This window comes from Lissotriton vulgaris, chromosome 3_1 (genome assembly GCF_964263255.1).
Source record: "Lissotriton vulgaris chromosome 3_1, aLisVul1.2, whole genome shotgun sequence".
NCBI lineage: Eukaryota > Metazoa > Chordata > Amphibia > Caudata > Salamandridae > Lissotriton > Lissotriton vulgaris.
Genome location: NC_141689.1, coordinates 1,245,589,401 through 1,245,602,343, shown reverse-complemented (window position 1 = coordinate 1,245,602,343; position 12,943 = coordinate 1,245,589,401). Strand labels below are relative to the sequence as shown.

General features: G+C 46.2%; 1 protein-coding gene across 2 annotated transcripts in view; it reads right to left on the bottom strand.

Moving 5' to 3' along the window:
* The window catches only part of LOC147727734 (uncharacterized), a 199,320-nt gene that overhangs the window by 145,358 nt on the left and 41,019 nt on the right, over positions 1-12,943 (bottom strand). For both annotated transcript variants that reach the window (XM_086961733.1, XM_086961732.1), the window contains one exon: positions 11,693-11,819. In XM_086961733.1, coding sequence (XP_086817859.1) covers positions 11,693-11,819 — 127 coding nt within the window. The remainder of the gene's footprint in view (positions 1-11,692; positions 11,820-12,943) is intronic.

Genomic DNA, 12,943 nt, shown 5'->3' with positions numbered 1-12,943 from the left:
TAGGTCTTGGCTGGACAAATCCTGTGTCCACAGGAGATAAAAGTCTTTGTTGAAGACAGCGCAGGTCCCCAGGGTTCTTGGAGGTTGCTGGCTGGGGGCCACACTGGTTTCTTGGAGCAGGGTCCCTGGAGGAGGAGACAGGCAGGTAGGGGTAGGGCCAAGTCAGCTGTCATCTTCTTGTCCACTGCTGCACGACTCTTCGGTCCTTCGTCTTCTCAGGTCATTGAATCTGAGGAACATGGTTCAGGGGAGCCCTTAAATACTAAATTTAAAGGTGCTACTGAGGTTGGAGGGTAATAGCCAATGACTACTGTACCCTAGGGTGATTACACCCTTTAAGTGCGCCCTCTCTTTGGGGAGATGGGCACATCCCTTTTCCTATTGGTGCTTATTCTCAAAACCAAGATAGAGAATTCTGAAGAGAGAGGGGTTCACCTCAGCTCCTGGCCACCCCACAGATGTGCCAAGCCAAGGTGGACACTCCTACTCTGCTTACTAATTTTCCTGCCTGTCCTGCCGCCAAACAATGGGGCTAGGACAGGAGGCAGACATCTCGACTAGTTGCAGCTGCCTAAGTCTGCATAACATAAGTTGAGAGCCTTTGAGGCTCACCGCTAAGTGCTGCTGTTACTGCAAGGGGGAGGTGTGAAGCCAGAGCAGGCTTTGTTTCTGACTTCTGAGAGCACAAAGGCTCTCATTCCATGAGGTCAGAAATCTGTCTGGTGTTGGCTGGCTGGCAGAGACCAGTCAACCAATACACGAGAAGCTGATCGTTTTTCAGGGGGCATCACTAAGATACCCTCTGACTGCATTTTATAATAAATCTAACACTGGCATCAGTGTGAGTTTATTATGCTGAGACGTTTGACACCAAACTTCTCAATCTTCAGTAAAGCCATCATGAAGATGTGAAGTTTGTGTTGACAAACTCCCAACCCATGTACTGAAAATAACTTTGCTGCACTAACAGTGTCCAAGAATGGACTCAGACTCTGTCTGAGCACATTCCTCATGCAGCTATGCCCTCGCCTCTGGTATAGTGCACCCTGCCTTGGGGCTGTAAGGCTTGCCAGAGGAGAGACTTCCCTATGCCACAGGCAGTGGTATGTAGGGATGGCACTAGGGAATGTGTGCCATGTTGACTCTTTTATTTAAGCTACACCACAAAACATAGCCTGCAATGGCAGAGTATGTGTGTTTGGTGTAAGGGTCCTTTAGGGTGGCACAATAAATGGTGCAGCCCTAAGGGACCCTCTCTGGTCACAAGGCCCTTGGTACCACTGGTACCTTTTACAAATGACTTATATGTGGGTCAGAGGTGTGCCAAATGTGGAAACAATGGTACAGTTTAAGGAAAGAACACAGGCCTTGGAAACCTAGTTGGCAGGAACCCAGTGCAAAGGGCATCAGAAATCTGGCAAAAAGTGGGGGGTTACTGCAACAGAAACCACTTTCCTACAATTAGATCCACCACTCAACATTGTTTAACAAAGGAGTAAAATATATTCTAGATTCAGGTTTTTAGTTCAAATTATTACACTTAAGGGAGAGGTGGTGGCCTAGTAGACTAACACATCCACTGCAGCGATCTGTGCTAGGCTCCATGGCCAGAGATTCAAATGACTTCACTCAGCCTTTCATCTTTCCAGAGTTGGTGAAATGAGTTCCATTAAATTGGATAACAACAAGCATCTGCTCTCTGTCAACAGCTTTTAAAGACTACCTCAAGATGAAAGCAGCATCTACAAGCACGCCTATTAAGTGTTTTTAATTTTACAGATTTGTATGATATGTTTATCCATGCTTTAATTGAGTCAGCTAGATTTAGGAGGGGGTTTGGGACATGAACGGGCTCTTCCCCAACTCTATTGCACTGTCCAGTGCTCGAACGTTATAGGACTGATTCTTCTCCAGCAGACCTTTGAGAGTTGATCCACTCAAGTGCTTGTTTATTAGTGTTCTGTGTTGTGCCATTGTCGAACTTATCTCTATCTAGTGTGAGACAGAGAGCTGCTGTAAGAGCTTGGACCTGTATCAGGGTCAATTTGCTATCAGCCAGAAAACACTGGCATGGCCAGGTTCCAGGAAGTCCCAGCTCGGCCCTGAATTGAGCGACACAACAAACTCGGTGTCTGTTCCACCATCCGCCGCCAGGAATCAAGCGGTAAGGCGGAGCCAGTGCCCCTTGTAAGTCTGGTGGGGTTGGCAGCATTCCAGGCGTTAGTGCAGCAATCAGCCCCCACCACCAGTGTTTGTTGTATTACAATCATCAACACGGCAGGCAACTTTCTTGGTCATGTTTAGTCTTCGGGGGCCCACACAATCGGCTGCTTAGATTGAGCTCATCATCACCATAGGTCCCTAGGTCCCCGCCTTTAAGCAAAGGCTTACATTTCCATTGCAATTCTGTAGCAGATTTATTTGATCAAGTATAGAATACCACAGAGACTGGAATTTCAGTTCCTTTTTTAGGCCTCACCTAGGCAGAGCTTGATCTGTCTCTTCGAGACATGCTTTATTCAGGATATGTGCAAAAAGAACAATTGATGGACAGAATGCAGAACAATGTCATATATTCACCCCAGCACAGAGATCTGGGCCTAAAACCATTGCTTTTAAGCTCACCATGACATTCCAGTTTGGACCCAGCCATATGCAAATCAGGCTTGACCCTGAGCCCAATGGGCACAGTACATCCCGAACTGCCAGGCCAGGTCCTCCTGGACTGGAAACAAGCCTCCTAGGTCCGGTTTCAGGCTATAAGCCCTCATCAGCCAGGATAGCTTGACTCCAGTGGCATGGAGAGCACGAGACCCACGTCTGGGCATACCCGTCCCACCCGGGGTGACAAATGCAAAAAGAACAATTGATGGACAGAATGCAGAACAATGTCATACATTCACCCCAGTACAGTGATCTTGGCCTAAATCCATTGTTTTTTTAGCTCACCATGCCATTCCAGTTTGGACCCAGCCATATGCAAATCAGTCTTGACCCTGCGCCCAATGGGAACAGTCCAGCCCGAACTGCCCGGCCAGGTCCACCCTGGACTGGAAACAAGCATCCTAGGTCCGGTTTCAGGCTTTAAGCCCTCATCAGCCAGGATAGCTTGACATCAATGGCATGGAGAGCAAAAGACCCCCGTCTGGGCATACCCGTCACACACGGGGTGACAAATGCAAAAATAACAATTGATGGACAGAATGCAGAACAATGTCATACATTCATCTCAGTACAGAGATCTGGGCCTAAATCCATCGTTTTTTAGCTCACCATGCCATTCCAGTTTGGACCCAGCCATATGCAAATCAGTCTTGACCCTGCACCCACTGGGAACAGTCCAGCCCAAACTGCCAGGCCAGGTCCTCCCTAGACTTGGGGCCTGTTTCTGGGTATTACCCTTCATCAGCCAGGCTAGCTTGAATCTAGTGGCACGGTGAGCAAGGGCCCCATGTCTGGGCATACCCATCCCACTTAGGGTGAAAAGTGCTACGCAAACAAATGATGGACGGAATGCTGAATAAATCATACATTCACCGCCAGTCAAGAGATCTGGGTTAAATCCATAAGGACAAATGATCCATCATCAAATTTAACAATGGGATAAAGGTCCTCTCCTGGAATAAGTCAAGATTTTGTACGGACAATCAAAAGCTGGCATATTCAAATAGTCTAAAAGCAGATATTATTTGCATTCAATGCGGTCTGTAAATGATATTGAGATTGAAAGTTACTTTGTCCTTAGGTGTCCTGTAACGAAATTCAAGAGAGGACATGCCAGTGGGGGTATAGAACCTTGCTAAATATGAATTATAGGTGGTTCTATCATATGAGTTAACACCCATCTAAATTAGTACACTGTATGAAAAATAATGGGAATCTATCTAGAAACCCTGCAAGTCTTCCTTTACTGCTTTTCGATGGATACAAACTATTGGGAACAAGGAATGCCGCCTTAGCTGAATCTATATTGCAGTTAAAATCTCAAACAATCTAAGAGAACAATTGTCGCCACATAATTTCATCAAGCGACTTTAATGCTAAAGTCTCTAATCCTGCAATAGAAATCTATGCTGATATAGAAAGTGAGGAACTTTTGATATTTCTTTATCTATATTTTATGAAAGTATTAAGTTTGATAAACGAGTACTGCTATCTTAACCCCATCCATGCTGATGACGGCCCCCGGCCGTCATGCATCACGGTGGGCGTGTGCTGATGACGACTGGGGGCCGTCATGATCTTGCCCACTCTTTAAAACGGCCACACAGCACGAAAATTCGCGGCGCATACAAGGGGTTAAGATTTCCTAAAGGAACATGATTGTCTCACTGTAAATAGAAGGTTGGGAAGGAATTTTTCCGCTAATTATACCCATTGTTGTAGCACTGAGTCATTTGCTTTCAGATTACATAGTCACCTTTGATAATAGTTTTCGTTTATTGCATAATATTACAGTCATTGGAAATATCTAGACAGACCATAGAATAATATATTTGCGCTTTTACCTCCCACTAGAAGACACAGAGTCCTGAAACATGCATGGGGATATGGTATGTTTCTAAAAAGCCAGAATTTAATCCGATTGTAGAGTATAATATTTATATGAAATCTGATTTGGGGAAGAGATCTCAGGTAGTACAGGAATCTAAGGTAACATTAACTGTGAGAAAATAGTTGCTTAAACACAATTTCACTAGGGAAATACATTTAGATTAGACATCAGCTTATAATTTCTTCCCAGTGTGGACTACAATAATTAGCCTAATGAATGGGAGGAGAACTAGACATCAAATTTTCATGAACAAGCTCTGTGCAGACCGCCTCTGGATTAACTTGTAAGAGGCTGTAAATGTAAACACAATTAAGAAATTTGGGAAGTTAATCGCTGATTCTAGCAGCAATATTTCTGAGTTAAACCCAGTCCCAATTAGCGATACTAACTGTGTCAAATACTTCACTGAATATATGCATCTTATTTTAAGGCTTAGGTGGATACCCTGGGGGTTTCAGGTCCTTCCGCTATCTACACTGGGGGATTCGTATATCCTACATTAGAACAGATTAAAGATTATATTCTAAAAGCCAGTCCTTGAGGAGCTATGGGACCAGATCAAAACACTATTACAGATAAAAAGATAAGCAACTCTAAGGTCCATTTACTTTTTTACTCACTAAATTAAACTATTGCTATCAACAGGGAAAAATCCCAAGCTTGTGGACTGGAAGAATTGCAGTTCCCCTTATAACAAGCCAAAGGTCTCGCAGTTACGAGAGTTTGAGCTATTGGGATTGTAAATGACAATGTATGTGGCATTGTCATTTACAATGCCAATAGCAAATGCAAGACCTATTTGCATTGCAAATGCGTTCGGCGCCCATGCTATAAAAAAAATTAAAAAGCGTTAGGGAGCGAGCGTGTGCTGCCTGCAAAAGCATGCAGGACAAAGCTATTTGAGTAAATAGTGCTCGGAGGCTGAAATCAAAGCCTACTGAGTAACAACACACATAACGGAGGTGTCGCTATGGGAGGTTACAAAATGAGACATGGCAGTACTAAGGAGGAACTTCTAACCCTATTGACCAATGAACAGCCGCAGGTTACAGTGGACATTGACAAGCAAAGAAAAATATGGCTGGAGAGTGGGCGAAGCTTTAAGTCCCTACCTAAATACAGCATGCCTTGCAGAGCAGCACATGCGCTGCCAAAGCTTGAAGGAACTAAAAAGGGCACACTGCTCAAATTCGACAAAATGGTAAAAAAATTCAGTCAAAAGATGACTGAGGGGAGCGCATCTGTATCCGAGCTGATGGTGTATAAAAGAAGTAACTAAGGTCAGCATGCTGGGGTGGAGCCTATAAAGGCACTGCATACATCTTTTCTGAGGAAGCCATGCAGAGACGAACAATGCCACCTTTGGGCGCTCAAGGGGACTGCGAAAAAATTTCCGGATCCAGCCTGACACCTGGGGAATATTTAAAGATAAGGAATCTGCGATAAGAAGTGTCTATTAAACAAGGTTATACAGACAGGGACTAGTCTATATAAGGATATTTTGGCAATATTAATGTACCCAGTTACTGTATTTAATGTTGATGTTTTAACCCACAGTGGTGTTGGTCTCGTCAAGACATATTAAATTAAAAAAAAAGAAGTAGTGTTCAGTTTGTCAACTAGTACAAAGGAGAAGGAACAATAAATAAGAGAAGATTCCAGTCAGCCTAGTGTATGCCCAATGGAGTGCTCCACTGGGCAAAAACAGGGCACACATGTCCAGAAAAAAAAACAGTTTAAAGAATCATTTTAGCTATTCAATATTAATGAACTATTTAAGTTTTAACCCTTTCGCTGCGGCGGCTATTCTGCCGCAGCGCTAACGGGGTGGGGCGGCCGCGCGGCGGCCGCATGCTGGTGACAGAACCGCTCCGTCACCAGCCGCGGTTGAGCTGTGCTGGTGACGGAGCGGTTCCATCATGACCCGCCCCGCTCATTAGAACAGCCGCGCAGGCGCGAAATCAGCGCCGCGCAGGCGCAGCGGCTGGGCCATGACGGAACCGCTCCGTCATCAGCACAGCCCAACCGTAGCTGATGACGGAGCGGTTCCGTCATCAGCAGGGGAGGGGTTAAACAAATCTAAAGGTGAGTATACATGAGTAAAGGGTGCATATTACAATGAAGGAGTACATTCATCTGGGTGTATGCAGCTTTCTGCTCACTGTAATTTTACAGGACTTAATTGTCATGCCCTGCACAAGAACATGTACCAAGCAAGCCTTTTGAATAAAGTGTGGCTTAACACCAAATACAGTATATATTTCTGCACATTTACATTTTGTACATCATTAACACTGATAAGTTTTAATGTCGTATATGTAACACTGATACAAAGAGACTGGTATCCAGGAAACTCAGTGAACTGGAATTATTGCCACATTAAAAAACAATGTATATCTAAAAATATAATGACCATCTTCCGGTTTACACAGAAGAAAGACTAATGTCACGCTTTGTAGCTAGAGAGCCAGCTTATCAGAATACACTGAGTCAGCATGCCCCTGCTCTGCCAGTGGTTAGGAACAACATCATGGTTGTAGGAACACACTAGTGCTTCCCCACAATCATGATGGAAAGAAGATGTCCTAGATGACACTTATACAGAAGAAAAAGAAACGGCGCCAAGATGCAACTTTTACTAAGTTATTGTTGTTTCAGAGGGACCAATGTGACTGACAAATTAAATAAAATCCACAAATAAATAAAAGGCTTTATTCCTTCTAACTTGGCACCACCCCAACTAATGGGACTTAAATTGTGACTTTATAAGGCCACAGGTCATGCTAAACAGTTAAGTAAACTGACCTTTCGATTCAAAACCACTATGAAGAATAACAATTATTCCAACAGAAGTGAAAGCCAATTAGCTTTTCCAGAAATTGAGTCATCATCGTACAATGGAATGGGGATTAGGCACTTCCTACGTATGTCTTTCCCTGCTTGCATAAAAACTGCTTAGGTTGTTTACAAAGAGCAGAAAGAGGAAGGGGGCAAAATACACCCTTGCCTTACACATCTATGTGTTCAAATTGAGGGCCCTTAACAGACCATTACAGAAGGTTTCCCAGTGCCAATGCCTTATCATCGTTAACATACATTTTTCCAGCTACAATTATTCCACTATTTCCCATAATTTAGTGCAGTGTATCAGATCGAAGTCGCTAGAAAGGCCCATAAAAGCCAGTTGGTGAGTCCCCACCGTCGGCAAAACAAATGTTGCAGCTAAGAGAAGGTCAAGGGTGAGTGAAGGAAAACAAGATGGCAGTCGGCTGAGGCGACCGTTTGCAGTACTATGACCAACTGAGATCTACAACCCCCAGTATTGAAAGGAAAATACTATGTGGCATACTAAGTGCTCTACAGAGGCTGCTGGCTAGGGAATTAATTGTTTGTGATCCTTAATGCGATATAGCGACAGGGCAGCAGGAACTGTTACTTTCCTGTCAGAAATTGTACTGCGCTCTGGATCGCCACAACGGCTGCTGCTCCGTGCTCCATCTACCAGCCGCGATGAAACAGATGGCAACTGCTGGGGCAGCAAGAGGAAAGGGGAGTGCGGACCTTGTCATTGGCAGCACCCATCGGCGGATGCAGCCTCTTTGTTAAGCCATTCCCTGGTCGATCTGGAGGGAGGTGGAGCTGCGGCATGGCAGCCTGGATGTCGAGGGCCGACAGCGAAAACGGATATGGGTAACAAGGGAAAGTCAAAGAGCTGCGCACGTTGTAGGCACACCGTGAGCATGCACATCGGCGTGGCCTGCTGCTCGTGCCCAGTGGCGGTGCGTAGAACTTGAAGAACCAGGTGAGAGCGGTAGTCTCAGTCCAAGATGACCAGCGGGTCTTTTCGGGAGTACATGCCGGCCCAGCCGAGGGCCCAGAGGATTCACAGCACATGCACCTTGTGCATCATTCTACGGGCCAGTAGGAGACAAGCCATAGAGAAGGCGGAGGGAGGGAAAGCGAAAGCGTGCCAATCAAACACTCACCCCCCAGTCAACTGATCTGGTTTAATCCATCACCATTCTTTAGCTCACTCAGCCACCCCAGTTCAGACATGGCCATATGCAAATCAGTCTGACCCTGTGCATCCTGGGACCGGTTTCGGATTCATAATCCTCATCAGCCAGGCTATCTTGATCGTCTAGTTGACTGGGGGTGAGTGTTTGATTTGCTCAAATGCTCCGTCCATCATTCCCTTTTGTATCGCTTTGTTCGCCCTAAGTTGGCAGGGTATGCTCCGAAACCGGTCCCAGGATGCTTATTTCCGGTCCAGGGAAGACATGGCTTGGCAGTTGAGGCTGGACTGTTCCCATGAGGCACAGGGTCAGACTGATTTGCATATGGCCATGTCTGAACTGGGGTGGCTGAGTGAGCTAAAGAATGGTGGTGGATTAAATCCAGATCAGTTGACTGGGGGTGAGTGTTTGATTTACTCAAACGCTCCGTCCATCATCCCCTTTTGTATCGTGTTGTAAGATAATGTCGCGATCATGATAGTTCAATAGTTTGGCGATGACAGGTCGGAGACGAGCCCCAACCGGCAGTTTCTGCACCAGAGTTCTGTGTGCCCGTTCTATTACAAAACTGTTCGATAGGGAGTCCGGGGGGGAGCCAACTCGTTAGCCACTGAGCCAAGAATTTTTCCATGTTGCCCTTCTCGCAGCCCTCTGGCAGTCCAACAAAGCGCAAGTTGTTCGGCCTAGCCCGCCCTTCGGCATCCTCTGCCCGGAGTGCTAGATTCTTCTGGATACTCTCCATGTTGGCAACTTTGCGCTTCAAAGTTGCCATGTCATCTTCCACTCCCGAAAGTCTGGTTTCAGCTTCGGTGATGCGGGCTACGGCGTTGCGCAAGTCCTGACGCAGCAGAGTGAAATCTGCTCCTACCGCCCCAATTTTTTCGTCTAACATATCTCTAGATTGGGTTATGGCTGCCATCAAAGCTGCATTGTCCGGCCCCGGGCTTGGGGGCCCCCCAGCTGCCCCGGCCCCTCCACTCGGCTCTGTGAATTTATCAATTGGTCCATGATTAGTGCTTCCCCCCCCGGCCCCACCCCTCGTCATCTTGGACGGGACACTCACAAGCTATCCAGCCGTCTTGTCCACCTATCTCTCTTCCTCGCCCCGGAGGAATATTCAGGCTCCTGTGTTCAGGGGCTCCCAGTCCGTCCCCTACAGGGCAGCTCAGCCACTCTCAATCACTCACCACCGCTACAGGGGGCTGCCTTCCCTGCCCCTCCAGGTCTCCAGTGGGGTCGAAATGGCACTGACCCAGATGCGCCAAATATTCCAATTCCAGTCCTTACATAGGCACCCCAGTCCAGTTCTAAACAGGAGTATCAGACCCCCTGGGCCAAAACAACGCAGTTGACTGAAGCATCTCTGCGGCCCAGTCAGGTCCCTCGCCTCAGATATATATCACAAGCTTTCGGCCAACTGTAGCCTCCCACGTCTTCCTCCTATAAGGCCCAGGCACCATGTCCCAGTGACCAGCCCTGTGCTCTCCCGGCCACTGATCACAGCCGTCACCGCAGAGGGCCGATATGCCCCCCGAACCCCCACCGGTCTTGTCCCTTCGGGGGTAACCTATGTCGTCTGGCCCAGACGCTGGGCCTGGACCCACAGCCTGCCTCCGGGCCTTCCAATCTCTGGGCCCCCACGCTGCCTCTGGAGCAGGATCAAGTCCCTGCTGCGGCCTGCCCTGACCCCCTGGCGTCTCCTGGGGGGCCCAGGACGTCTGTGGGTTACTCTCCTGGTGTGTCTGGCCAGCCGCTATGTGGAAGATCGGCAGCCGCTTTCTGTGCGTCGGGACTGTGGAGTCCGAAAATCAAGGCCCGGGCCTATGCTCTGCCGGCGTGTGCCACTCCTCGTCGTCCGGGCGCTCCAGCACTCCGCAGCCCACACCGGAGCTTCGCCCCTCCAGTCGGTGTTCCCTGGGTGGGCCAGAGCATCCGTCAATTCTGGCCTCGGAATGCCGGCACAGCAGCTCCCGGCGGCCGCCCCAGCGTAGCGGGCCCAGGGGAGCACGAAAATCGAGGTCCTGGCTTCCCCTCCACGGACCAGGCCCGGGTCCGCCGCTCCGCACAGCTCCGTCCGCAGGCACTCCGGGGCTCCGCAATTCACATCGGGGCCGCACCCCGCCGTCGGAAGCCGAGTGCCTCTCCTCCAAACCTCTAAGCGGTGCGGGGGAACAGGATATTTCCAAGGATAAATGACGGGCAGGACGGAGCTACTCTAGGCTGCGTCCGCCATGTTGGCCCGCCAAGCCACGCCCCCGTGTTTGCACCTTTAGTCACTGATAAATATTTGACTTTCTCGGTCAGCTGGCTCAGTGGACTAAAGCATCCAGTGCAGAGATCAAGGTTCAATAAATGGCAACAAGTTTAAAATATATGTCCACTCGGTCTTTCATTCACTTTAGGTCAATAATATGAATACAGCTATGTTGGGAAACAATAAATATCTGTTAATCAGCACTAAGATAGTTAGGATTGAAGGTGTGCTTTACAAATAAATATGTTATATTATTTATTTATTCACGGTCTTCTAATAGCACAGATATAGCAGAAAGGTGTAAAGTACACTTTTAAAGTAACCAAATAGATACCATGTCAGAAGGAAGAAGAGGATCATAACATAGAAACAAGTAAGAGGCAAAAAGAGACCATCTGGAGTTTGGGAAAGAGTTAGTTGAGGTGACGTTGGATGAAAGGAGTTTTTAGAAATTTCCCAAATGTGGAAAAATTAGGTTGAGTTGCGTTCAACAAAGAAGGTGAGTTCCAAGGAACGGAAACGGCTCCAGTGAATCTGTTTTAGTACTAGAGAAAGAGTTCAAAGCCAGTTTACAAGAGGAGATAATTCTTGCTCCGAAGTAAGGTGAGGTCTTGAGATGAGTGGTCTCAAGAGCGAGCATTCCACCCTGCAATCTATATTATTTTTCATTTCCTATTTTGAATTTGTGCACATCCACAGTAAGATTTCCTATACTATGAGAGAATAGGTATTATCTTACCTTGAAGATTCTTTAAGGTACAAAGACTATAAATCAACAGAGAACTTTAAAACTGGAACTCTCAGGAACAGGTAAGGTGCTAGCCAGAATGTATACCATCACTTTCAAGGCAGGTTGTGTGAACTTACCCAGCGAGATCAATGCTCTATGTATTTCATTCATCACATTCTTGTAAAGTTCCTTCTGCCATTCGTGTAACATTTTCCACTCCTCTTCAGAAAAATAGGCAGCAACATCAAAAATTGCAACTGGATCCTGGAAGCAAAAATTTAATTGTAATTGCAATTCTAAATTGTAGTTATATATAGAACTAACTACCTCTAATGAGGAGTTGAAGCACATTACCCCGGAACCCAACAGTAGAGTATCATAGTTAATAGATTAATAATTCGTTTTATTTACTTGTGCCTAAATTGTGTTAGGTGTACGCCTTGGATTCTTTCAGTGTGTAGAACTGTTTTGAGTAGGCATACAATCATTGGAATGGATTCGAAAAGGGGAAGTAGTAACTTGCTTTTGTAAGTAGTGGTTGTGTAAGCCTGGTAGTTGGGTGAAATAGCTAAAAAGAAGGGGGACTTTTGGGAAGGATGTTTGGGAGTTCATAATAGTCCAAAAGGTTTGGGATTAGTCAGCGAGAAGAGGGATGGGATAAAGGTTGCAAGAGTATTTCTCATTGGGGGTGTTTATTTGCAGCAACTGGAACTTGCCGTTAAGGCAAGGCTTTTGCAGACATGACTTATGATACTGAAGTTGGGTTCCATAGGTTTCCCTAGGCCAAGAACAATATGGAAATGAACATCTGGTGGAAGTTTCACAACCCTATGTATATAGTAGAAATAGTTCCTCTCCACCGCACAAGTATAAAGTAAGGAATGTCAATCTACTTAGTGTTTAGACCCCAAGGTCTAACTGCGCAACAACCCCCTAAATCACACATAAGAATAATAATCAATCACCTATATATCAATCGCATTCTCAAATGTCCAATGGCTTTGTTATCCACCATGAACCGTCCAATAAGGAGACTTAGGTGCCGTTGATACATGCTTAATCTTTATCCTTCATTTCATCTTATAAAGGCTTTGCTGCCAGATGGAAGGCCATTGGGCCTATGAATGTGAATGAAATGCAGGGATTTTCTCTGGTTTTAAGAAATATTTTAGAAGAAACCATTTTAGACAGTTATTATGAACTAACAGAAGTATTATTTTTTCTGATAAATCCCAATGTGAGAATCAAACCTGTTGGTTGGGCTGCTATTGTCTGTTTTATAGGAAGAAATGAAGACTAAAGATTGAGCACGTCTCTTTAATCAACAGCATCTAAGTCTCCCTATTGGACGTTTCTTGGTGGATAACTATGCCTCAACATTATGGACA